Genomic DNA, 26,217 nt, shown 5'->3' with positions numbered 1-26,217 from the left:
CTTATGAAGGACGTAGTACATAGACAGGTAAAAGTGCAGCCCCTGCAATTGCTTGCTCCCACCACTGCTGGCAGAGAGACCTCCACTGGGGGGAGGGGGGGGGAGCTGGAGAGCGCCTCGCTATTTCGTGGCTATTTTGTCCTCCTCTTCCACGCTGACCGGACATCTCTGACGGCAGGTGGGAGCAGGTGACACTTTACCATACCACACTTGACCTGTGGTGAACCCCGTTGACACTCCTGGCTGGACAAGGGCAACCGGGGGGAGGATTTGAAGAAACTTGCACCCATTGGTTCAACTGCCACAGTTCGATCTACTGATTATTATTTTTATTTAGCGAATGCAAAGTCCCTCGGGCAAGCGGTTGCTTCTGGTGCTGTGCGTGTTGAGGCTGCGTAGGCCTCCGCTGTGTTTGTGGATTGAGAAGGCTTCTAGGATGTGGTTCATGGGTTTGCTCCACCCCGCAGGCACATAGGGGGCTTGCACTTATGCCCCATCGGTGGTGGTTGGTGAAGCGTGGGTAAAACTTTAATGAAGGTCTCGGTGGAACTTTAATTAAGGCCCTGTAACACAATAGTTGTTTAGTGTTGTTGTTATTGTGTGTGTGTGTCAAACTCGGGCCCATATCTCGTAGAGACGGTGCTTTTCTGGCAAGTTCAGCCGCGTTGGTTTGTAAATGCCGAGGCGGGTCCAGAGCTCGCTTGCATCGAGCCAATTGTTGCTAAGTTATGCGCTCCCAGAGGGGTCGTGTGGCTGATGGGATGTGTGAGTGAGGCTGCCGTTATTTACTCATTGAGTTTGAGTGGAGGGTACATTGCCTGTGTTTCCATTTAAAGCTTTCGTGACTGCAGGGATTCATCTTCTTGGTTCTTTTGGTAAAGTCACGTAGAAGGGAAGTAACACAAGAATTAAAATAAAAATTCTTATTTTATTACTTCCCTTCTACGTGACTTTACCGAAAAAACTAAGAAGATTGCCTGTGTTATTGAATGTGTTGCTCGTGTTCTCCACAATGACGCTCGCGATTATTTTGTATTTTTTTTTACCTGTGCCAATGAATAGGCCGGGTCTTAAACTAAAATATTTTCTATCTAAAAGTTACAAAATGGATATCTGGCAGAGAAATGAATAAATACTTCGTTACATGTCGCACAGTTTTTCGCAAGCTGGCAAAGCGGGAAAGGAAGCCAGGCCACCAGGCCAATGCCAAATTCCTCCTCAAGCTCTGCGGTTCTACATATATACTAAGGTGTGATCGACCACTTCGTGAGTGCGTCCACGTGTGGAAGGAGACCGGAGCACACACGCGTGTGAGGGGGAAACACTATTCCATTCAGAAGGGGCTGATGGAGGTTAGTCTGCGTGTCGCCTTACTACCTTTCTGGCAATTTGAGTAATGCGGGGTGCTTCCAAATAATGTGAACGCTTCTGAGAATTGCAACGACACCACAAGAAATGGGCCTCCAGGGCTCTGGAGACCACCTGGAGAAGATTCCAGGCACGCGTTGACAATGATGGCGAACAAGTGGGAGACTTATTATTGGGTCTTTCGGTAAAGTCGCGTAGAAGGGAAATAATAAAATAATATCAATATAAAACAATAAAATTTCACACGACGTTTCGACTGCAACACAAGCAATCATCATCATCATTTTTTTTATTTTCTTGCTGTGGATTTCACACCTGATGATGATTGCTTGTGTTGCAGTCGAAAGGTCGTGAGAATTTTTATTGTTTAATATTTTTATTATTTTATTTTATTTCCCTTCTACGTGAAGAATATGAATCCCTGCAGTCACGAAAGCTTTAAATCAAAATTTAAGTGGGAGACTCCTTGACTTTTTGAAGCTATTAACATGCATTTGTTATCATACTCTTTGGTTCTTTCGGTAAAGTCACGTAGGTATACAAAAATAATAGATCACGACGTTTCGATCGCAACACAAGCAACCTACGTGACTTTACCGAAAGAACCAAAGAGTATGGATTCCTGCAGTCACGAAAGCTTCAAATCAAGATTTGTTATCATGTTACAGTGTATTATCCGTTCTTTTTCCATTAACAACGATAGTCCCATATAAGTGTTAACAAAATGTTTTGAAGCATCCTCTAAATGCATTCTCAGTTCAAGGGTAAAGGTGCAGCCCTGCAATTGCTTGCTTGGTCACACCACTGTCGGCGGAAGGGTTACAGGCGTCACCGGGCCAGTCCCCTCGACAGCGGCGGCAGAGTTTGACCGCGCTCTGAAAGCGCCGTGTAGCTACTACCGTGGATTTCCATCCATCACCGCCGGTGGTGCATCCTGGATCCTGGGGTTGGAGTGGGGGGGGGGTCTCAAGGGGCCATTAACGCGGGGGGAGATGCCTTCTTCTCGAATGGAACTGCTAATTGTCGGCGATGACAAGCGGCATTAGCCCCAACCGATGGGAGGTTTTCTGGCGTCACGCGAGGGGCGAACGTGTGACTCATTAACGCGCCACTCGGCACAGGCCGTAACTCGCGGCGGAGCAACGGTCAATGGATTTTTCTCAAGTCTCCCCCCCGACAGAGGAGACACTCGTTGTGTCCCTGGACTGTCGCGCGATTCAATAAACCGCGGCTCTGTGGTCTTGGTTCTTTCGGTAAAGTCACGTAGAAGGGAAATAATAAAATGATAAAAATATCAAACAATAAAAAATTTCACCATTGGAACCTCATTTGCCAGTAAAAATATGATAGTTGGTTTTTTACCCTTCTATCTGGCAACAAAACTGACACCTTTTTACAATAAAAATTCTCACGACAGGTGTGAAATCCACAGCAAGAACATTTTCTTGCTGTGGATTTCACACCTGATGACGATTGCTTGTGTTGCAGTCGAAACGGCATGATAATTTTTATTGTTTTATATTTTATTATTTCCCTTCTACGTGACTTTACCGAAAGAACCAAGAATATGAATCACTGCAGTCACGAAAGCTTTAGATCCAAATTTACACGGCTACGTGGTTAAGCACGCTGTTGTCCGGTTGTTTATGAGAGAAATGCCACACTGACCAGCAGAATGGACGCATTTTTTTAAATGAATGAATAGACAGATGGGACCCACAGAGACTTCCCATTGCGTTTTGGCAGCCGCTTCATGGTGAATTAAATCACTGTGTTGGCACTCAAAAAATGCAGCTGTCTCTTTTGAGTTGGTGGTCCAGACGAGAAGATGGCCACACGTTCAGTTCCTTTTGAGTTGGTGGTCTGAATAAGGCTGAGAGCTTTTGTACAATGCATAACGTTCATCTTCGTGTGTTTTTCAACGTACATTGCACGTGAGTGCAACTTCAGTGTCCTTTTTCCAAATGTTTCATACACATTTGTACGGCGTTGTCTTTTACGTACATGCTGTAGCGTATGTAGTCAGGTGGTGCTTGCGATTAGAGTTCTCAAGCCAGTGTGGTCGTGTGGAGGACGAAATTCAAATCCCAGTTGGGGGTCTGTCGTCCCATCATCCTCTCATCACCGTAGGTTGATGAAATGAAGACACATTAGTGGGGCACAAATCGTGATAATCTTGTGCATGCACCGGTTCCTGCCAGAGTCCATGTTGAATTGTCCCCTCTGGATAGAAGCCGCATGGAGGAGAGCGAACGCCTGTGTGCTCGTTTGACTTGTTGACTGACCTTCGATGAATGTCTGCGAGACGTGGAGAGACGGGAGTTTCTACATAGACAGACAGACAGACATCCCCGCCTCTCCCTGTTTTGAACGTGGACTTGCCCAGGTGGAGGTGTCAGCGGAGTTAAAGCACGCAACAAGCCGTCGATACACATTCATCTTTACACTAATAACGCGCGTCTGGAGTGGTGGGCCTGACAATCGATGATTTGCAACGTCTGTTAAATTGCACGCTGTTACATTTAGGCGAATGGAGTGGACAAAAGTGTAGCAAACGAAGACAGAATAACCCGGAGACAAAATAAGCGAGATGGCAAACGTGAGACGATGCTTTGTTACTACGATGTTCTCAAATCAAAACACTGAATTGTCACAAGCCTCGTGTTGTATATCAACACATCCATGGGCTATAGATCAGACGAGAACCAGCATGCACAACTACCTGGCAGGTATTCAAGAGTTCGATGTGTGTTCACAAGGACGCTCGCTCGGTCCACAGCTACAAATAGCGAATCCTGCAATTATTGTCGTTGTTGATACGTCAAATTATTGTACAGTGAGGGAAAAAAGTATTTGAGCCCCTGCTGATTTTGTACGTTTGCCCACTGACAAAGAAATGATCAGTCTATAATTTTAATGGTAGGTTTATTTGAACAGTGAGAGACAGAATAACAACAACAAAATCCAGAAAAACGCATGTCAAAAATGTTATTAATTGATTTGCATTTTAATGAGGGAAATAGGTATTTGACCCCTCTGCAAAACATGACTTAGTACTTGGTGGCAAAACCCTTGTTGGCAATCACAGAGGTCAGACGTTTCTTGTAGTTGGCCACCAGGTTTGCACACTGTACGTGTTGATATGTTATAGCATTGCTGTTAATGCCGCGCATGTCGTTGATTTCTCATATAATAGATGTTAATGTTGTTGTTGTTGTTGGAAAGCAGGCCAGCCGATCGTGGTGGTGGTGGTGGTGGTAACTCAAGTTATATCCCCGCACAAATGCACGGGCAGAGCTCGGACTGCAACAATGCTCTTCGTTTACAAGCAAGGGTACACGAAGAACCAACGTATGTGTATCGTTTTACGAGGTTTTAAAAATATAAAACTACAGTGTGCGTTTGGGTGTATGATTCATAACACTTGAAGTGCAACGTGGGGTTATTTATTTATTAGCTACCGAACTCATTGCGTGCTGGAGATACGTTCACAATGTTTGCAACACGCTGGCAAAGTGATTGCTGCATTGTACTCTGCAGCACAGTACATGCCCTTTAAAAAAAAAACTATGAACGATGCGCTTAATTAAATTACCATGAAACATAATTGCAAATAATGTAGCTTTTGGCCATTATAAATTGTAAAGGAATGTTCTGCCCATCTAACGAAACGTTTCAAACGAGACGCACACGTGTGTTAAAGGCGCATGGTCATTTGTGTGTCTGTGCAAATAAATAAAAAACATCAAAAGTTCCTTAAGAACTACACTGTGTTCCTCGTGCCTTTGATCACCGGCAAAATACATTTGAGCAAATGTGGCCGACTGACAGAAGCGGGGACTCAGCTGTGTGCTGAGTTGTATTTGGGCATTCGATCTCTTTGCTATGCTGTACTGAATAAAACTCACCTTAGTTGAGTATAAGTTCTGAAGAGCAAGTCTTGTCTAACTCCAGGCATTATACCTCCCGTCGTCTGTCCACGTCTTCCAACCAAAGAATGCGGTGCATTTTTTGTTTACTACTTATTTTACTATTTATTTGACCAGATAAAGCCCACCGAGCTATATAGCTCTTTTTTAGACGCGACCTGGCCACAAATTATACCTCTTAGAAGTGACTTATCATCATGTGGGGCCTTTACATCAGCAAAATACTTTAAAAGCGTGTTGATTCTAACGTGGAGGGGAAAACTCGAGGACCCGGAGAAAAATCCACGCGACCACGGGGAGATCGACACGCAAACTCCAAATATACAGCAGGCATCGCCAGGATTGGGATCGAACCCACGATCTCCTGTCTACCAGGCGAGGTAGTTAACATCGCCCCAATTTAAAATTGAACAGGGCGTAGTGTAATAATTTACAAACTCCAATCGTCAATCCACTGCTCAACATAAGCCTGTTGCTCACAATGGTCATTTGATTCGTACTTTAAACTGATTTTCCGTGTTGGTCAGAGCGAGGGGGCCCAGGCAGCGAATCGGATATCGCTCAGCAGTGACGATAGCCTTTGGCCAGAACTCTGGCGAAGGGCTCCACGGCTAAAAATTCACTCAACCACTGCGCCACCGCTCTCTGAGAGACATCGAGGCCACGACACTGCGCCGTGACCATCGCTTTCGCTGTGGCGTCTGAGATCCGAGGTGAATCGGGAGGCCTCAGTTCATGGTGAGTTTGTTTTGCAGGTTCCAATGCCAACCCCGTACTTTTGCGAGAGTAGCGGAGAATGTGGTCTTTATAGATTTAATGCTTTCGTGACTGCAGGGATTCATCTTCTTGGTTCTTTCGGTAAAGTCACGTAGAAGGGAAGTAATAAAATAACAAATTTTCCACATTATTTTATTATTTCCCTTCCACGTCACTTTACCGAAAGAACCAAGAAAATGTGGTCTTTCTTTTTAGAATCGTTGGACGGGTTTTTGTGTAATGTCAACACATTTGCGTACTCGATGGAGTATGAACAAAGGAAGGCTGTAACTAATAATCGTTCAACGCAATAACAACAGCAGCAGCGCGTGTTGTTGATATGTTTTTACCAAAATAACACCGCATCGTTTTTGCTAATTCAGGCCGTCAATTAAAAAGTGATTCTTTACTTTACACATTAAACGCGTCGAAAGTGTGTGAGAAGAATAGATTTGTTTAATTGGCGAATGTTGCAGTGGTGCCGCGTGTATTCCCTGCGGCCACACGCGGTGCTCGAATGCACCCAACAATGACAATTGATCAAATCGTTTGGGGAGAAGATCGTTTGCACGCCTATTCGCAAATAGCGAGGACACGCAACTTGAGCTTTTTTTTATACAAATTTATACACATTAATAGTAGTGTGACACATTAGGAATGGATCGCTCTTTTAATTATTTCCTTGAGCAGCAAGGGAGTACAGTGTGGTTCTGTGAAAGTCCTGATTTGCTGTGCAGTACATCAACGCACGTTGTGTACAGCAGCATGTAATGACTGAGTTGGGCCTGTAGGTGGCTGGCAGGGTTATTGAATAACCGCACGTGTACACCAGTCACGTGGTTAATGGCGACTCGGTTGAAGAATTGTTGTGTGTGACACACGTGCTGTTGCATCTCACAGATTGACCACCATAAATGTGTTTACCCCTCGATTAGGAGCACCTGCCCACGGCCTTCATTTCGAGTGTGCAACAGATCAATGCACCGAACAATATTGGAAACGTACCGCGGTAGGATTTTGTGAAGAGTTGGGTGCGGAGTTAACGTTGTCGGCCCGTGTCGGAGAGCGAAACGAAAACGCTGCACGCTCGTGGTCTAACGGTGAGCAGTGGCGAGATGTTAACTACTTCGCCTGGTTTACAGGAGGTCATGGGTTCGATCCCCGACCCTGACAATGTTTCCTGCATATTTGGAGTTTACGTATATCTCTCTATGCCTCTCGTCATCATCACGGTGGTTAGGAGATGTTAACTACCTCGCTTGGTATACAGGAGGTCCTGGGTTCGATCCCTGACCCTGACAGCTCTTGCTGTCAGTAATTGAATTGTTGATATCGCACCTCTGTGAAGAGAGGTCAATTCCGCTTGCCACGCAAAGGGGAGTGGCTGTAATAAAGGTGACTTCTTGGCCCCTGTTGTGATGAATGAAGAGGAATGCGCATGTAATTATGTAATGCTTAAAATGCAACGTGTGGATAACTCGGGCAGCGGTGCCTTCTCTGACTCTTGATCAAGGGCACTTGGCGGAAACTTTACAAGAAGAATGACTGGACTCCAGAATTACGGCGAATTCGTTGCAGAAATCCCACACCGGCCTGGGTTTTCTGCAAAATTAATTTGTCCCAGATGCATGAGATCGGTTTGTGACAAAAAAAATTGGCACGCTCGTTTGTTAGGTGGTGTCACATTCCACACTCCACACACACACAAACCCTCGACCACGTGGGGTTTCTCCAGGTACTCTGGTTTCCACTCATCATTAATTGGCTGAAAACATTGCAAAATAAAACATCCTATGCAGGACCCTCCTGAAAAAGAGTCCTATAAATAAGTAAATAATATATTTTATATTATGTAGTTATACAGTATTCATATATTGGGTTTTGTTGCATCACAAAGCAAATTACAGTAAAAAAGGATAAAATTTGGAGGCAAAATAACGATCTTTATTTTAAATCTATTCTGTCGGATTGCTGTTCATCACCCATGCCAACCTGCAGCCTTCGCAGAGAGGTACTATTTTTGGATAATTTGGGGCAGCAATTTTGACAGCTAACACTGACCTACTTGTGCTGTCAACCCTCCCAGATAATGTGGGTGTTCTTGTCGCTAACCTCATTTTTATTGGGAGTTATCGGTAAATTCCTACTCAAATAGATTTGTCATGCAATTATCAGGCATCGCCTATCTACCGCTGGATGACGCCTTCCCCATACCGTCGTCATCCCATATTGTCCACTGCTGTTTGACCATCCATCGCACTCCTGCGCATCCGAACCGATCTCGTCGCTCCATCTCCACAGCGGTCGTCCCTTGGGATGCGTTCCGTCCTCCGGTTGCCATTCCATCATCACCAGTCGCATCCATCGGCCATCGTCGTCACAAGCTCACGCACCTCCCTGCATTGTGATTGGTCCCTGACCCACGTGTTGCCCCTATTGCTCTCTCGTGAGCGTTTAATACGAAGCGAAACCTCTCCATGCTCCTTCGTTGTGCATAAAAAAAAAATTTATTCCATTTTCTTCGTCAGTGTCCATGTTCTAGATATGAAGCTTTCGTGACTGCAAGGATTCATATTCTTAGGTTTTTTCGGTAAAGTCACGTAGGTAAAAAAAAATTAATAAAAGTAAAATAAAATAAAAATCACGACGTTTCGGAGGCAACACAAGCTTCCGTCTTCAGGTGGAACCGTCAGGTGGAGCTGCGAGGATTGCGCGGAGCTCGCGTGATGATGGTTTATGCTCCTTGAACGGAGACCAGCGAGGTATTGTGGTTCATTTGCGGCAGGCACGTACGCGTCCCCACGCCGTTCTGGTGAAATGCGCCCCGGGGGGGGGGGGGACGTTCTGGCATATGTCAAAATGTTCAATGAAAAATAATCAATAGGATACTATTGTTTCTGTTTGCTCAAAACTTGTGTAACCACTTAAATTCGTTAATGCCTTTTCATGGAGTACAAATACGTGCACGAATGTAGACCCCGCGGGGCGTACGTGAGCTGCAAGCTGAATACGAGGCCGGTGAGCGTTGCGATGATGTTCCCGGAAATGTTATCACGCGGGGATCTTCAAATGGCAATTTCCACTGCGCGCTGCATACTCTGGGAAAGCCGCATTCCGTGTCCGCGAGGCTTGCAGGTGATTTGAATTCGCGGCCTCGCAGATTTTGCCACCCAAGTCGCGAGCTTCGCCAATTTCATCAACGGCAACGAATTGGGCACAGGAACTGCGGTGCAGCACTTGCTGGTAATGGGCCGTCCATAAATGATGTCACGCATCTGGGGGGGGGGGAGGGGGGTCAGACATTTGTGACGATGTGTGACGAGGGGGGGGGGGGGTTGGAGAAATGTGACCTCACATCAAAATGCGCAACTTTAAATAAATATAAACAGCACGTTCTGCTTAATGAAATAGATTTTTTAATAAATGTTTTCTCCTACAACATCAGAGTGCAGCGGCACATTAAATACGCACTACAATGACAATAGTTTAAAGCGATTTGAAGCATGTTTTATTTTTTTGGGGGGTGGGGGGCAGAGCTTTGTGACGTCTTAATTGAGGGGGGGGTCTGATTTTTTGTGACGCCGTGTAACGAGGGGGGGGGGGTCAAAAATTGTCCAAAATCGCGTGACGTCATTTATGGACGGCCCCTAAGCGCCTCCGGCAGATTGTGACGCTTGACGCTGCCCCCCTGCTCTGTGGACACCTTTGACTCCGTCATGATTAACACATTCCTGCGGAGGGAGCTGGTAGGAACGTTGGGTTGCTCGGTCAATGGCCAGGGTCAACGGCGGCATGGTGTATTCCGCAAATATGGCCGACTGTGAGGGCGGGCACAAGCCGGCATGAGTAGGTTAAACGTTTAAAGGCACCACGGGGTGACCAGCCCCTCCCCACCCCCCACCCAGCCCCACCCTCCCCACCCAGCCCCTCCCCACCCAGCCCCTTTCCACCCAGCCCCACCCCTCCCATTTTTGGATGCACGACGGATGGACGGACACAATAATCCCCTGTGGGGCTGGTGTAACCAGGAGGTTCTTACCAGTATTAGTGCGTTTTGCAACTCCTTGTATTCCAAAGCGCAATCTGTACTTTTGAGTGGTATCAACTGGGCGAACGGGTCTCCGCCGAGCAGAGACGGAGAATGAGTAATGTGAAACTTTCGCGAGTTGAGACAAAGTGAAAGCTCCGATGATAAACTGCTCCACACTTTGTCGACACTATTTCTGGAGAAACTATAAGACAAGGGCACGAGTCGAAAAAACATTAAGATCTGTTCCCTGCGGAAAGTCTACAGATATCAAAGGCTGTGGGCATCTCGAGGTGCGGGGATAGACGCGGCGAACAGAAGTCTATGATGAGCCTGCAGGCAACAGCATCGAGATTAGAGGATGAGATAAAATAGCGTGGGATAGGGATAAAAGTTACAGTTAACGTTGGAAATACATGAAGGATTTTATAGGATGTAACGGAAGGATTAACCATAGCCCTGATCTAATCTTATCTGCAAGGAATGTATGTAGCGCCTTAACCAGGGCACTTTATAACGAATTAACAAACGGTACAACAGCAACGTGTGAGTGTGTCACAGTGGAGACGAGGCGAAGGCAATAGATGAGAGGAAGCAATGGGGGCACATCTGTGATGATGGTGATGCGTGGATTCGGTGAAAGCGAAATTGATGAGAGTGAATGATGATGATGAAGGATTGAATGAATGGGAAATGAGTGAACGCCATATAATGAGAATATGATGAATGATTGAATGAATGGGGAATGAGTGAAAGCCATATAATGGCAATATGATGATGAATGATTGAATGAGAATGATGAATGAGAATATGATGATGGATGAATGATTGAATGAATGGGGAATGAGTGAAAGGCACACAATGAGAATATGATGATGAATGATTGAATCAATGGGGAATTAGTGAAAGCCATATAATGACAATATGATGATGAATGATTGAATGATAATATGAGAATGATGAATGAGAATATGATGATGGATGAATGATTGAATGAATGGGGAATGAGTGAAAGCCATACAATGAAAATATGATGATGAATTATTGAATGAGAATGATGACTGAGAATATGATGATTAATTATTGAATGAATGGGGAATGAGTGAAAGGCATACAGTGAGAATATCAAGAGGGGACAGTAACGGTGGCGGTTAGCAGGAGGAGATTTAGGGGGGTCGTGGGGTGAGTTCGGGGACAGTAAATTAATTTTGAGTGAGGAGCGGGTACGAGTGAGCGAAGGTGACCGCTTAATGTGGACGGGGTTTGGGGGGGGGAGTTTGTCCCAGTGAAGGGCGGGGGGGAGAAGAGAAAACGAATAAATAATCATATTCTTAGGTTTTTTCGGTAAAGTCACGTAGGTAAAAAATTTAAATTAATAAAAGTAAAATAAAAATAAAATAAAAATCACGACGTTTCGGAGGCAACACAAGCTTCCGTCTTCAGGTGGAACCGTCACAGCACGATAGCTGTATCAAGTGAGAATGTGAATCCTTGCAGTCACGAAAGCTTCAAATCTAGAATAAATAGTCCACGTCTTGGCTGCACCGAGCACCTGGGGGGGAGGCCGCCGTATCAGAGGTGCGACGATTCTGTCTCCATCCTGCAACGAATGTCCTCATAGAGCCCCCCCCCCCCCACTCTGCAACGAAGTCAATCATAAGCGCGATGTAACCCAAATTATAATTAAATAAACAATTTACGCAACATGACGTTTTAAAAAAAATTCTCGCAATAATCCGAAAGGAAAGTTGAAAGGAACTTATTCAGATTTGCTCGAAAGAGTACGTCGCGGGAAGATGCAACGCGGTAAATTGATTTCATTTGAGAGATCCGTCGTTGTCGGTGAGCAATGGATGTGCCACATTGAGAACAACTTTGCCCGTGTTTAAGCGATGTGCAGGGGGAACCGTTTATAGATTAAAAGCCAAGTCAACCTGGTAAAGGCTTAGAACAGTCTTAATTTGGAGCTTTCGTGACTGCAGGAATTACTCTTTGGTTCTTTCGGTAAAGTCACGTATAAAGATAAAATAATAAATTAAATACTAGCATACGACGTTTCGATTGCAACATAAGCAGTCATCATCAGGTATAAATGAAATAGAAACACAAATCTAGTATACTTAGAAATGGAATGTAATACAACAGAGAGTCGGATAACATAACAGTCAAACACCCTACCTGGTTGATTACGTTCTTCCTGAGAATGCTAAATTTGAGAGAGAGATCAAACACAGAACCAGAGACATATAGACAGACATGTAAGCAGACAGATATCACAGAGATACATAGAGAGAGAACAAACATAGGCACACAGATTCAGGTAGCACTCGGCAGTAATGTTTGCCGTCGCTGATAATTATCAAACTTAAATTGCCAGGTACAGGGAGGGCACAAACTTAACTATTGACTTTTTTATTTAAAAAAAAATTACCAGAAGCGATCTGGCCACACAAATGACAGCTCAACGAAGTGGCCTCTCATCATTAAAGCAGCAGCCAAAAACTCTAAACGCACGTTTCGAAATGTGGAGGTGGAAAATCCGGAAGAAGCGGAGTGGAAAAAAATCCACGCGACCACGGGGAGAGAGAGAGAGAGAGACACGAACACTCCACGTACACAACAGGCGTCAGGGTCGGGATCGAACCCACAAACCTCGTGCGGTCGAGAGGAGATAACATCGGGGCGCCCCGTGGCGAGATGACGATTACGTGGAAATGTAACAGCAGCGCGCAATCATCAATCGCAATCATTCACGTAGCTCTCTCATTTGATCAGAAGAGGTCTGCAGGGGCTGACACGCAACTTTCTCGCGTAGCTTCTGTGGGACCGGGCCCCAGAGGTCACAAGGTCGCAAGCATTGAGAAGGGCTTCAAGCGTGTAGGGGTCACCTACCCCCCCCCCCCGAGGGAATTTTGTTTTTGAATGACTTGTGGGGGGTGTGCCGGGAAAACAGATGAAGTTCATGACGACGGAGAGTGAATAACAGGCATGAGATAATGACTCGTAGATTAAAAAAATAATGACTCGTAGATTTAAACTAAAAACTCTGTCGAAATACGTCTGCGAGCTTTGATCAATGGGTACAGCACTTTAGAGAGGATGGTGGCGTTTGAATGCTGGATTAAATTTTGTATATGTTGGTTGTCAAGATGTTTATTTTTTATTGATAAGAGGTGATGGCAACGTGACCAGAGATATAGTGCAATTCTTGTTGCAAAAGAAATAGCAGCATAAGAGAGGCAACGTCATTCTGAAAAACATAACGCTACACAGTTTGTTTAACACGTAGGCTTTCGCGACCAACACGTGTCGTTAAACCCACCACCCCCCGACACAGCCAATCAGTACGGTTTGTCGCGTAAAGAAAACATGTCAATTCGTTACTAGTTCAGTACACCGGTGTGTTGGAGAGAAAACTAGAATTTTTTAAGTCTGTGGGTTTGCTCTCTAAATGGCTGTGTCCGGTGGTGGTGGATTTGACGACACATTTATGTATACGCGATCTCACCCATAAACCTCCATGATGGACGTTACACAGTATGTTGTTCTCAGCATGTGAAACGACATAATACATTAATATGGCCGTTAGACTGCTTAGGTTCCGGTAAATATTCTAAATAACAATCCCAAACGTAGTGTCATGAATGTAAGAAGAGAGAGAGAGAGGGCGGGGATAGGTAATGGGGAGTTTGGGCCATATTCTTTGGGTCTTTCGGTAAAGCCACGTAGATAGAAAAAATAAAAAAAATAATAATAACAATATCACCTGATGGCGATTGCATGTGTTGCGATCGAAACGTCGTGATATTCACCATTGGAACCTCATTTGCCAGTAAAAAATATGATAATTGGTTTTTTTACCCTTCTCTCTGGCAACAAAACTGACACTTTTTTTTACAAGGAGTCATGTTTGCATAGACCACAATACCTGCAGCCATAATGCAAAAAAAAAACATAACTCTGATAATATATGCACTGTCCTTGAGGTTGATTGGTCCACACCCGAGACAGCTTTCCTTAGAGCCTAGTCTCACATGGTGTTGGACCAGATGACGCCAAAAGGCGCACAACTCAAAGACAATGCACCATCAGAGTATGAGAGCACGGGGTCGTGATATTGTTATTATTTTTATTATTTTTTTCCATCTACGTGGCTTTACCGAAAGACCCAAAGAATATGAATCCCTGCAGTCACACGAAAGCTTCAAGTCAAGTTTGGGCCATCTTGTAGTAAACACGTCTCATTCTAACGCGCGCGAGGTCCGCTCGTGCGAGGTCCGCTCGTGACGCTGCCTCTCGGCAAATGTCACGAAGGAGCTTTCGACGCGTCTCATGTCCACGGGGCAATGCGGAGGAGCGTCCTTCGCTTGCCGAGGACAACCAACTGCCGTCGAGCACTCCCCGTTGCTCGTCAGTGCTGACTGACGGCGAGCCTTGCGGATAACGGTGAATGCCACTTAAACGCGACAGCTTGACTCTGCCACTTAAACGAGGGCTCGCGGACGGCGGCAACCTTAAAAGGGTGACACGGGCCGCCTCGTTTTGCCGCAGAACTTTTCAAAAACATTCCGCAAACATTTCAGCCCAACCGACTCGAACCCATTTTTCTTTTGTCGTTTTCATATTTCCATTTTTTTGTTTTGGAGTGTGAGAAAAAACAAAGCGGCCCCGGAGCGGAGAGGCCTCCCTCTGAAGTGGCTGTCGGCTTTCGATGCCCTCACGCGGCGACAAAAAAAACCGTGATCCGGGGAGAGGGGGGTCGGTAGCATTTGCATGGATTGTGCGACAGATATTGGCAGGCGAAGAGCGAGTTGGCTCGAAGTAAGGCGACTGCTGCCGCTGCTGCGGCTGCTGCCCCGAGCTGGGGACGGAGCTGCTTCCTGTGCCAGGTGCCTCGCTTCTCTTAGCCAATTACCAGTAATTGGCGGGGTGTTGGTCGCCTCTGGTGTAGTGTCTCTCTCCCTCTCTTTCTCTCTCGCGCGCGCGATGGCTAGGAGATGTTTACTACCTCGCCCTGGTGTACAGGAGGTCGTGGGTTCGATCACGACCCTGACGCCTGCTGCTGCTGTATATTTGGAGTTTGCGTGTTCTTTCTCTCCTCGTTGTCGCGTGGATTTTTTTAATCCTGGTCAACTGGGGTTTCCCTCCACATTTAGAAACGTGCGTTTAGATGATTTGGCTGCTATACATTTCTACATGATAATACCGCTTCGTGGAGATATCATTTGTGGCCAGGGCGCTTATTAAAAAGAGCTAAATATCTCGGTGGGCCTGATCTGGTAAAATACCAAAAATATAAATGTATGTTCTTCTGTGTAGCTCATAATATTATTGTTTGAGGATTAATAACAATATTTATTTCGTATATTTCACTTCACAAAATCCCGCGTCTCAAAAATCTCTACAATCTAAAACAAAATAAAATTGCAGCAAAAAAAAAACGACGACTCCAGAGCAAAACGAATAATGTCTAAATTTCAGTTATTTCAAATGTATTTGATGATGAGATTTTAAGATATCAACGGTATCCAAGTATCTGATAGCTTCGGGCAAAAAATCCAGTCTTGGAGCAGATTAATAGAATGTGCATTTTCTTGGTTCTTTCGGTAAAGTCACGTAGAAGGGAAATAATAAAATAATAAAATAATTCTCACGACGTTTCGGCCACAACGCAAGCAGCCGTCCTCAGGTGAAGAACAGGTCTGTCGCGTTGTGGCCGAAACGTCGTGAGAATTATTTTATTATGTTTATTTTTATTATTTTATTATTTCCCTTCTACGTGACTTTACCAAAAGAACCAAGAAGATGAATCCCTGCAGTCACGAAAGCTTTAAATCGAAAAAGAATGTGCATTGTCCACCAATGGAACAAAGTCCGTTTTAGGGCCCAGTAAAAGTCCAGCAGAGTCTGAAGAACGAAGGGCACGTGCTGGTGCATAGCAGGAAAACATACAAGGGGCTTGCATGCGAGTACAATAATCTTAAAACTAATCCTATATCTCATGCACAACCAATGCAAAGATGCCAGACGCGCAGGAGTTATAGGATTGGGCTTCTTGTTGACCCCCGAGAAGACCCGAGTTCTGCACACACTGTGTGGTCGGTTAATTACATTCGTAGAAGCAACAGCAAGTGATGCATTCCAGTGATCAACTCTGATTGACAACAAAGACACGAACCGGTGGCTCGGCATGAGACACATGACAACGAAGATGGTAACCGGCAGAGGTGGGACAAAGTCATTGTTATGCAAGTCACAAGTAAGTCTCAAGTCTTTGCTCTCGAGTCCCGAGTCAAGTCGAGTCAAAGATGAGGCAAGTCCAAGTCGAGTCTGAAGTCATCAAAATCATGACTCGAGTCTGACTCGAGTCCAAGTCGCATGACTCGAGTCCACACCTCTGGTAACCGGGCAATGTTACGGAGGTGGGAAAATGAAACCGCGAGTGACATTTCGAACATGAGCGTCAAACATGAGAGTCAAAGGCCAAACAAGTGTGCAATTACTAATTTACAATACGTGAACTATGTTTCTCCAGTAATGTGTAGAAACTATTACATTCATCATTGTTATCATCACAATTACATTTTCGATCTATTCATTGATTTGTTTATGTGCTCAAACACTCCCAGAGCAGTTTTTCAAGCCTCAATGGCTGTCAAATTGTAGCCGCAACAACAACAGCAACAACCGCCATTCGCCACTAAGTGGCGGTCCCCACGGCGCTTGTGCCAGGCTAGGTGCACTTATAGCCACGTGAAGTGTCGAACGCCCGTTGACAGGAGGTCACGGGACAGACCCAGGTGCCATGGGTTGACTGACTGAGTAGCCGCATGCACAGAATCACACGCGCACGGATCGAACAGACACACACGGAAACAAGTCGCCTTAACCACCAAATCATTTCCTATCCAGAATTGACGGTGGGGGGGGGGGCGTGAAGGGGACATCCCGTAGAAACATTACTCCTGGAAGGCCACAAACGTTATGGTTTGCAACGATTTGCAAACATATAACGCAATTAAAAAAAAGACAAATACCGACAGCAGAGTGAATGATGTTGAGGTTTTGTTTCAGCTCTTCCCATATTTACGGCAACGCCAGTGAACGTAAATGCGACGCATTGTGGCCCCGGCATCACGCTGGAAACTCTCCCCTCTGTGATCCTCAGCCCAACATATCTCCATGCGATAGGGAGCTCAATTTACATTCCTCGGGTTAAAAAGAAACAACCTTTAAAAAAAAAAAACTCCCTGGATTAAACCAAACGTCGCATTCGTTTCATCCCCCATGCGATTTCTGTCTCTCTCTAGCACTCGAGTGCAATAATCAAATTTTCACTACGGATGAACTAAAGATAGAGCTTTATATTTTCACTTTTTGAACAGAGAGAGTGAAAACTGTTGAAATGTGCACATGTGTACAATACCTGGGGGGGCGGGCTCTCTCTATATATATGAAACGCAACAGAAAAGGAAAAAAAGTAACGCAAACGGTGGTCACAAAAGTGGAACACTGCGGACAAACATCTCGGGGGCTGTCCGCATTCGTCCGTTGTTTTAAAGAGCGTCCAACATTCTGTGCACCGAGTGGGCTCGTGGCGTTGCGCCGAAGCGTCTGGTGAGTTGCAGAACGTGGAAACTCTCTCTCTCACTCACTTGACTTGGGGGGGGGGGTGGGAGAGTGGAGCGCCTTTGGGGGTGTTGAGTGTGCCGGAGCATAGGTGTACGGTACAACCCCCTCCCCCCTGTGCCCTTCGTGCGTTTAAAGGAGCCCCGTGTACCAGCCCACCGGAGCATCCACCCCGTCTCCCCTGAGTCCGCACCCGAACATTGGGATCACGCGCCGTGGAGGTCAAAGTTCACAAGTGACTGCGATCGGCGCGCCAACTGGTGGAGGCTGCAGTTTGTTAGCAGCTGGGGGGGGGCGGGGAGTGGTGGGGGAGTGGTGGGGGGGGAGTGGTGGGGGGTGAGTGGGGGAGTGGTGGGGGGGTGGAGTGGGGGGGGGAGTGGGGGCGGGGAGTGGTGTGGGGGGAGTGGTGTGGGGGGAGTGGTGGGGGGGAGTTGGGGGAAGCGGTGCGGAGGGAGTGGTGGTGGGGGTGAGTGGTGGGGGGGCGGGGAGTGGCGCGAAGGAGTGGTGCGAGGGGAGTGCTGGTGGGGAGTGGTGGTGGGGGGTGAGTGGTGGGGGGGAGTGGTGGGGGGGGAGTGGTGGGGGGGAGTGGTGTGGGCGGGGAGTGGTATTGGGGGGGGGAGTCGGGGTGGAGTGGTTAGCGACACTCGGCATCAAGATTGTCGGTTTCAAGCGAGGCACGTGATGCGAGTTTTACTTGGGGACAACTAGGCCGTGTGGCTTCATCCGAGCTCGCTCACTCCACCAGATGGCAGCAACAAAAAAAACATTGCGGGCAGCTCCCCAGGAGAACTGGCCTGGGAGATGACAGCCCGAAACTGCACCGGTGTTGTACATTTTTCCTCCACGTTCTGGTTACCAACAAAGCCACCTCGCTGCGCGTGTCTTTGGGGTGGGAGAAATCTTCGTGGTTGTTTGTCATAGCTCCCCAAAAAAAACGTAAATACGCGTAAGCCGCAGGCTGTGCAGACTTCGTAAACAAAATATGTTGCGTCCACTCTGAACTTTGGCTCGCGTAAGTAGACATGACAGAACTGCTTCTGAGATCCATTCCATTGAGATTATTTTGCCACACACTTGCCGGGCTCACTCTTTCCCATGCCCAACTCCAGAGAAATACCAATTGCATAGCAGTACGAGGATTGTGATCGCTCATGATGAGATCAGGCGTTTCACGAAATTAAGTGAAAATCGTATTGAATGAGTTTGGGTTTATTTTATTTATTACACGGGGTGGTCCCGTTAATGTAGTTTCCTAGCTATTTTACACTGGGGATCTGTGGTGTAATGCACTGCAGCAGCAACAAAAGACACACACGTCGATATGGCAGGGAAAGAGTACGCGTTCCCTAAAGGATTATTGCACAATTAACACGGTATTTAACGGTCCTAAACAAAACACGGATGGATGGATACGGTGCAAATATGAGAGTCAAGAAGTGCTCGGTAAAAGTTAGATACGTGTGCAAGTAAGCTCTATACTTCAGTTGAACAGTGATTTAAATGCAAATCGAAACAAGACAGAGCACATGTAATGTGGGAGCATTAGGTGCCAGCAAAAGCCAGGGACAGGTGCAAGTATGCTCTGCGTGTTGGTCGAATGTGCAAGTCATTGGTGGCCAAAATTAAACCATCATTTCCCGATAAATGAGATTCTGGCTTTAAATCCCAGGTAGATTCAAACCCAAAGCTGTCAACCTCCTATCAGTGCCTACTTGATTACAGACCAATTCAGACCGTATTGGTCACCCCGTGCCCTTATCAATCTCAGCGTTCATCTCACAAAGTCCCATCACAAGGGAGAAACACAAACAAATAGACAAAATTCTATTACTCAAATTATATATATTTTGCCCGTATTGAAACGGCTGTACGCCGTATGGACCTGAAAACTAAATTTCCTTGTACAAGAATACGGATAAACCGTATGTGTTGACAGGTATGCGATGCAGGACCTCAACAGTGACGGCTAAGTGATCTGTTCCCTGAGCCACCTTGGACACATTAAGTATGTGATCATTTTTAATTAACATTGCCTTTAGGAGTGGTGGTGAGTGGGGGGGGGATATTTCTGTCAGAGCACCGAGCAAACGCTACCTAAATCTGGGCAGCTATCTGCGATTTAACCAAATTCTCTAAGTGTCGTACTGACCTTTTCAATCGAATCACCAATTATCACCCATTAACAGGCGGGCCAGAAGATTGTGCAATTAACCCTCTCCTCTCTCCGCGAGGTTGTATGCTCTTGCAGAATCCGCGAAAGTCGAATCGTCGTTTTACTGGAAAAAAATTGGGGTACGTTCCCCCTATGTCACGAGTGAACACAGGGGGCGAATGGTAAATGTTTAATAACAATTACTATAAGAAATTTAAGAAAATACATGATAAAGAACAACGTGTTTTTTTTTTATTACCTTTGATGATGACGGTTTGATGATAATGAGGATGGAGGTTGTGGTGATGGTGAAGAATTCGGAATCAGCTTGTCTCAGCTTAACTCCCCCCCCCCCCTGACTCCGCACGCCCCCCCCCACATCCCTCATCCCTGGCTCCTCCCCCCTCTTAACCTATATAATCGCTTGTCACAAATAGCTCTCTCTATTCACTACAGTAACTTTGCTGTGGCTGTTCCACCTGATGACGGAAGCTTGTGTTGCCTCCGAAACGTCGTGATTTAATTTAGTTATTTTCATATGATTATTATGATTAATTTCATCTACGTGACTTTACCGAAAGAACCAAAGAGTGTGGATCCTTGCAGTCACGAAAACTTCAGATCTAGAATTCGGAATAATGGACTCAACGGGATATACTGGCGTTCCAGAACGGCGCAGCACAGCTGTTATCATTTGGGCACTCTGGGGGAGAGCGCGAGCCGCAACGCTTCCATCCATTGGCATTCGCGTTTCTTGTTGATGGCACCTCACAGTCCACCAGTTTATAGCAACATGTACAAACGAGGTTGACGATGAGTCCCGCACGAAAGTCAAAACGCACAATGGCGAGTCCCCAGCGGGATTACTGCCAGTGCCGGGTTAACCTTAGTAGCACAAGTAGCTACATATGCTACGGGCCCCGCACTTTCAAGGGCCCCACGCTAAATGCTTTCAAGCTATCAATTCCGGTTCAGCGATTCTGCACTTGCTCTATTACTACAGTACTATACCGCCTTCAACTTTTATGAACGACTGGGTGTTTAAGGTTAGCGATTTGTCGTATTATCTGGCTGTATAGCAAATAAAAAAATACAATTACTTTACTATGCAAGTAAAAAATTGCGTGTTTTAATATTAATATTTTTTTTTTCATTTAGGGCCCCTTGATAACACGTGCTACAGGCCCCGCACTAGCTTAATCCGGCACTGGGGGGGGGGTTGTTTTGGCGTGGCAAGCGGTTGCTGGTGGTTGGTGTTGGAAGAGGGGTGAATAGTGGCAGCTGAAGGGGGGGGAAACTGCCCGTTGAGGACTCAACGCCGCTCGCGAGTCAAACCCCGATGCATGTAAAGTTGTGGGGAGGACTTCTTCGTGCAACGATAACACTGGTCAACACACTTTTTCTGGCATAAGGTCTTCCAACGGTTTTAATGTAATTTTGAGGTGCTGATTCCAAATCTGGCATCAGTTTTTGTCTATCACATCAGGTTGTTGAGATAGCAAATATTGCATTTTCAATAAAAACTGCAGAAGAAAAATATTAAATAAATGTGGATATCTACATAAAATGATATTATAAACACACTATCCTAAAAATACAGCGCCATATTTTAACACTAAAGCAGTCACTGACTCGCAACAACTTGCAATCATAAGTGACAGAGTTAATTTCGGGTAAAATCAATGAAAATGGGGTATGCCGATAGCATAAACATGAGATGTGATAGAGCAAATCTGAGATCACATTTGGAATCAGCACCCTGAAATTAGTCTAAAACAGCTGCAAAAGTCCAGGCCAGAAAAAAATGTTTTTTGTTGTTGTTGACCAGTGTAATAAAAACGACGGTGGCTACTGCTTTGGGGTAGATCCTTCGTTTTCTCTTGATATGCAAATTCCTTTGTCAAGGCGCCCAGCTTATATATATGCTCCAAGCTTATATATTTGCTCCAAGCTCGTGTGCTGTTTCATTCAGACTCTGTCGCCTCGACGGACCTGGTTTTCACCTGAGGACGGCTGCTTGCGTTGTGGCCGAAACGTCGTGAGAATTATTTTATTGTTTTATTTTTATTATTTTATTACTTCCCTTCTACGTGACGACTTTACCGAAAGAACCAAGAAGATGAATCCCTGCAGTCACGAAAGCTTTAAATCGAAATTTAGATCCTTCGTTGTCAAGGGGGGTGGGGGGAGGGGGAGAGACTTCCTTGCGTCCGACTCGTGCCGGTCTTACGGGTAAGGCAGCGGCGGCGTCGTCACCACGGGAGGACAGACGCACAGAGACGGTGCCCCCCGGGAATTGAAGCTCGAACTCCCACCCCCCGCCCCAAGGGGAATCTGCGTGGACGAACGCAGAGCGGCTTCCAGCGGGAGAGTGCGACAAACAACAACAAAAAATTAACCCGTAAAAACAAAGTTTTTCACTATAAATCCTTCATATGCGTGGCATCGATTTTATTTTATTATTCATTTCTGTTTTTCTTGAGTAAGAGTTTCATTGTTATCACATTGGTATTTTAAATTAAATATGCATTTTTTCCCCTAAAAAGTGGAAAATTTTGGAAAAACATTTTCACGAAAATAAATAGTCACGCACAACGAGTCTGTGTGCAAAATGTCAGCTCCATTGGATCACGGGAAGTGGGTTCAAAAACGACCGAAAGATTTGCACGGTCGTAAACGCGCAAGCAAGCAAGTGAGCTTAATATAAAGGATTTAAAAACGGGAGCGTTGATGCGATGGCTCGTCGAGATAAGAGGCTTTATGTAAAATTGTCTCACGGAGCGCTTGATATCTTGATAGATGTTGTTTATGGGTTGTTTTTGTTTAAACAGACGAGATAAAAGGCTTTGTGGGTCTCGTGTCCACCTTCGCCTCGCCCATCACACTTTCACACACACACACACCCAACCAGGCTGCAAATTATTCCACTTTTCGTGGACAGGCGGAATGGATTGAAATTGTTTTCACCGCTACGCGGATGAAACGCGGCTGCACGTGTCCTTTGTGCCCGGACAAGATGTAGCCTTCTCGACTCCTCGGAAAAAATGCACTTTGGTGTGTGTTGGGAGGGCCCTCATAGTTGAGAAGCGGTTGTGAAGCGGGTTAGCGCTGCGCTACGAACCCAGCGACCCAAATTCGAGTCTCGCTCGCGGCCAACACCGGTGACGATTTTATCTGGACCGGCGCTGGGCGTCCTCTAGGTCCACTCAGCCTCATGTGAGAAGCTGGCGCAGTATCTAACAAAAAAAAATCGCCACTGGGGAGACAAAGGCGGCCGGGTGTGGTGCTGTGACCACCCACCTCCTCGTGTGCCGCGCCGGCCTTCATAGGTGCTAGTCGCTAACAGCACTTGCCCCAACAGTCTGTTACAGGCTATACGGGGGATTTGTCACAGTAGCGTACGAGTGCAGGTCGTGAATGGCGACTAAGGTTGGCAGGAACGTCTCGATAGATGGCTTATATATGTGAGCCATTCAACACAAATTCTTCAGTGTAACACAGAGAAAGCAAGCTTGAGAAATTGTGTTTTATTTATTTCTTCATCGGGTTAGAATCAAACGCCGTGGCAACATTTTGCTTCAGCGTTTGCACAAACAAACACAAACACACGCACGAGAGAGACCGACACACGCAGTGAGTAGCGCAGTGCGTGCAAAAGCCTCGGGGCGCGTTCATCAACGTGCGCTGTCGCTTCCAACGCCGACCAAAAACAAAAGGGGGAAAAAATCACCACCATACACATTCGAGCGACCTTATTCTACCCAAGAGGAAACAATATTATTTAATTTGAGAAGTTAAAAAATATATAAAAAAGGATTAAAAATAACAGACAAACCCAACTTGGCACGATTTGTATAAGCACTAACGACATTTGAAAGAATTCGATTAGCAAATCGCAAAGGCTGCGTTTTTTGCGATTTGAAAAGTCCTATTACTTTCTTATTGGAATTGTTTTATTTTTTTATTATTACGACTTTATTTCACTTAATGATTATTCTATGTTTGTTTGTTCTATTTCAATTAAAACATTTTAATGAATGCATTTTGGAAGCAAATCATATCTTTTAAGTTCTCATCCTTGCATTAGAATATACAGTATAGAGCAATTCATGTTTTGATGGTATCACGTGTTTTAAATCTATTATACAGTGAATATTGAACTGAAACTTGACTTTTAAAAAAATAATCGATAATGAAATCGCAATATATCAGAAAAATCGTAATTTGATATTTTCCCCAAATCGTTCAGCCCTACCTTGAAGTAGAAGTTACAAAGTATATAGATATATAAAAAATATCTAAAAAATATATAAAAAACACCACAGCAATGTCATTGAAAGTTCACGTCTGCCGGCTCCTGTGCCGTTTTGTGCGGGAGCCCCGCGGGGTCTATGGGGTGGTAGGGTGGTGTGGGGTCTTGGTGGGATGTGGTGGGGCGGTGGGGTGGTGTGGGGTCTTGGTGGGGTGTGGTGGGCTGGTGTGGGGTCTTGGTGGGATGTGGTGGGGTGTGGTGGCCTTCATAAGTGCTGCTCGCTAACAGCACTTGCCCCAACAGTCTGTTAAGGCTACACGGGGGGTGGGAGGGTCTTTGTCTTTGTGGAGGTGGCAGGGGGTGGAGGGAGGGGGAGAATGGCGTGGAAGGGATGTCGGGGTGCGATCTTTGCTCTGCGGCTGTCTGACAAACCAACAACCCCCCCTCCTCCTCCTCCAACCTCTCTCTCCCCATGCCGAGCAGATGTTGTATGAAGCCAGGAAACCTTCGGAGAGAGGTACCCCTCCCCACCACCACATCCTGGACCCCCCCCACCACCACCACACCACCCGGTGTCGCTTGCACTACAATCGGTCAAACCGCACCTCCTCCATCACCACCTCCACGTCCTCCATCACCACCACCACCACCACTACACTCCCCCAGCTCGCGATGCCCTTCCCAATACTTGCGCTGGACAGCTGACCAGACACAGCCCACTTACACCGATGGAGAAGAACTCGGATGCATGCCGTCAGCGCCAAATGTAATATGTATAACAAATATTTTAACAAAAACATTCTCTGCATCAGGGCTCTCCTGTTGGGAGTTATGTGCCGTGTACTTGAGCGATGGACAATAACATTTGAGGATTGAAAGACGAAAGAGCGCGGTCTCACAGCATTTGCTCACAGTAACAATTTCGGCGCTTTGTCGTAAAAAAGAAAACAATTTGTACGCAGCACAAAAACAGCCTTAACGTTGCATTAATATGACCGTATTTTTGTAACAAATTCGCAACACTTGACTGACGCTTGTAAATAGCGAGGTAGGTGGCTGGGTGCAAAGGTAGATGGTTGGGTGTTTAGGCGAGACAATGATTGGATTGGTGGGTGAGTAGATGGCTGGTTAGATGAGTTGGTTTATCTATGGTCCTCAAGTCGGTCTGTGGGTAGTTGAGTGAGTCTGTGGGTTGTTACGAATCGGTAGTAAAGCGGGTCTGTAGGTAGCTGAGTGGGATTGAGTGTGTTTGTGGTACAGCTGCGTGTAGTTGTTGATTTGGGAAACCCTTCAATCAATTTAAGAGTATATCCTTGCACTCACACATCATACTGCATTACAAAATTACGACCACTTAAAAAAAAAATCAACAACAATGTAACAAACCATTAAAATCACCACGAGCAGAAAGATAAAAACGAACGAAGAGGCTAAGACTTGGCAGTGTAACTCGCCGACACCCAGGACAGCGTCACTTCCGTGAAGGTCACTCGGTAACTTCCTCACCTTCGGTACCTCTCCTCGCTCAACTCGTCCCGATCCTCCTCCTGCCCCCCCCCTCCCCCCACGGTCAACCCCTTCAAGAACCACGTGGGGGTGCGTGCCCACCCAGAGTTGGACACCCCACGGGGAGAGGGGGGGGGGGGCAAGAGGGGGGAGGGTGGCGGCCTGCGCCGCCCCCCTCCCTCCCCGAGCTCAGCAGCCGGAGATGTCCTTGGGGCGGTTCTTGCGCAGGAATCGCGTGTCGGCCGGGTCGAAGCCCCGCTCCCTGGAGCCGAAGAGAGCCCAGCGCGGGGTGCGCGCCGCGTAGTCGTCCGCCGTGAAGGAGGCGGCGCCCCCGCTCTCGGCGTGCGCGCGCGCCAGCTCCTGGAAGCGCGTGTAGTTGATCCACGTCCACCACTCGCCGTGGCGCTTGAACTGTGGGGAGGGCGCACGCGGTGAAGGTGTGTGAGACGCGGGCTCGACGCGGCACGGATCCTGGGTGACACGGCCTCAACGTGACACAATCTCAATGTGACATGGCCTCAACGTGACAGGTATCAACACAGCCCCAATGTGACACGGCCTCAACGTGAGCTCACCTCCACTGATGGTCCCAGTGTAG

The 26,217-nt window shown here is 46.4% G+C and overlaps 1 protein-coding gene across 2 annotated transcripts in view; it reads right to left on the bottom strand.

The window, feature by feature from the left end:
* Positions 1-23,373: 23,373 nt before the first annotated feature.
* LOC144731016 (S-adenosyl-L-methionine-dependent tRNA 4-demethylwyosine synthase TYW1-like) overlaps positions 23,374-26,217 on the bottom strand; it is a 132,042-nt gene continuing 129,198 nt past the window's right edge. For both annotated transcript variants that reach the window (XM_078611976.1, XM_078611977.1), the window contains exon 16: positions 23,374-26,030. In XM_078611976.1, the coding sequence (XP_078468102.1) occupies positions 25,809-26,030 (222 nt within the window). In that variant the 3' untranslated portion in view covers positions 23,374-25,808. The remainder of the gene's footprint in view (positions 26,031-26,217) is intronic.

This window comes from Lampetra planeri, chromosome 37 (genome assembly GCF_965212315.1).
Source record: "Lampetra planeri chromosome 37, kcLamPlan1.2.h2, whole genome shotgun sequence".
In the NCBI taxonomy this organism is placed as follows: Eukaryota; Metazoa; Chordata; class Hyperoartia; order Petromyzontiformes; family Petromyzontidae; genus Lampetra; species Lampetra planeri.
This window is presented reverse-complemented; position numbering and strand designations above follow the sequence as displayed.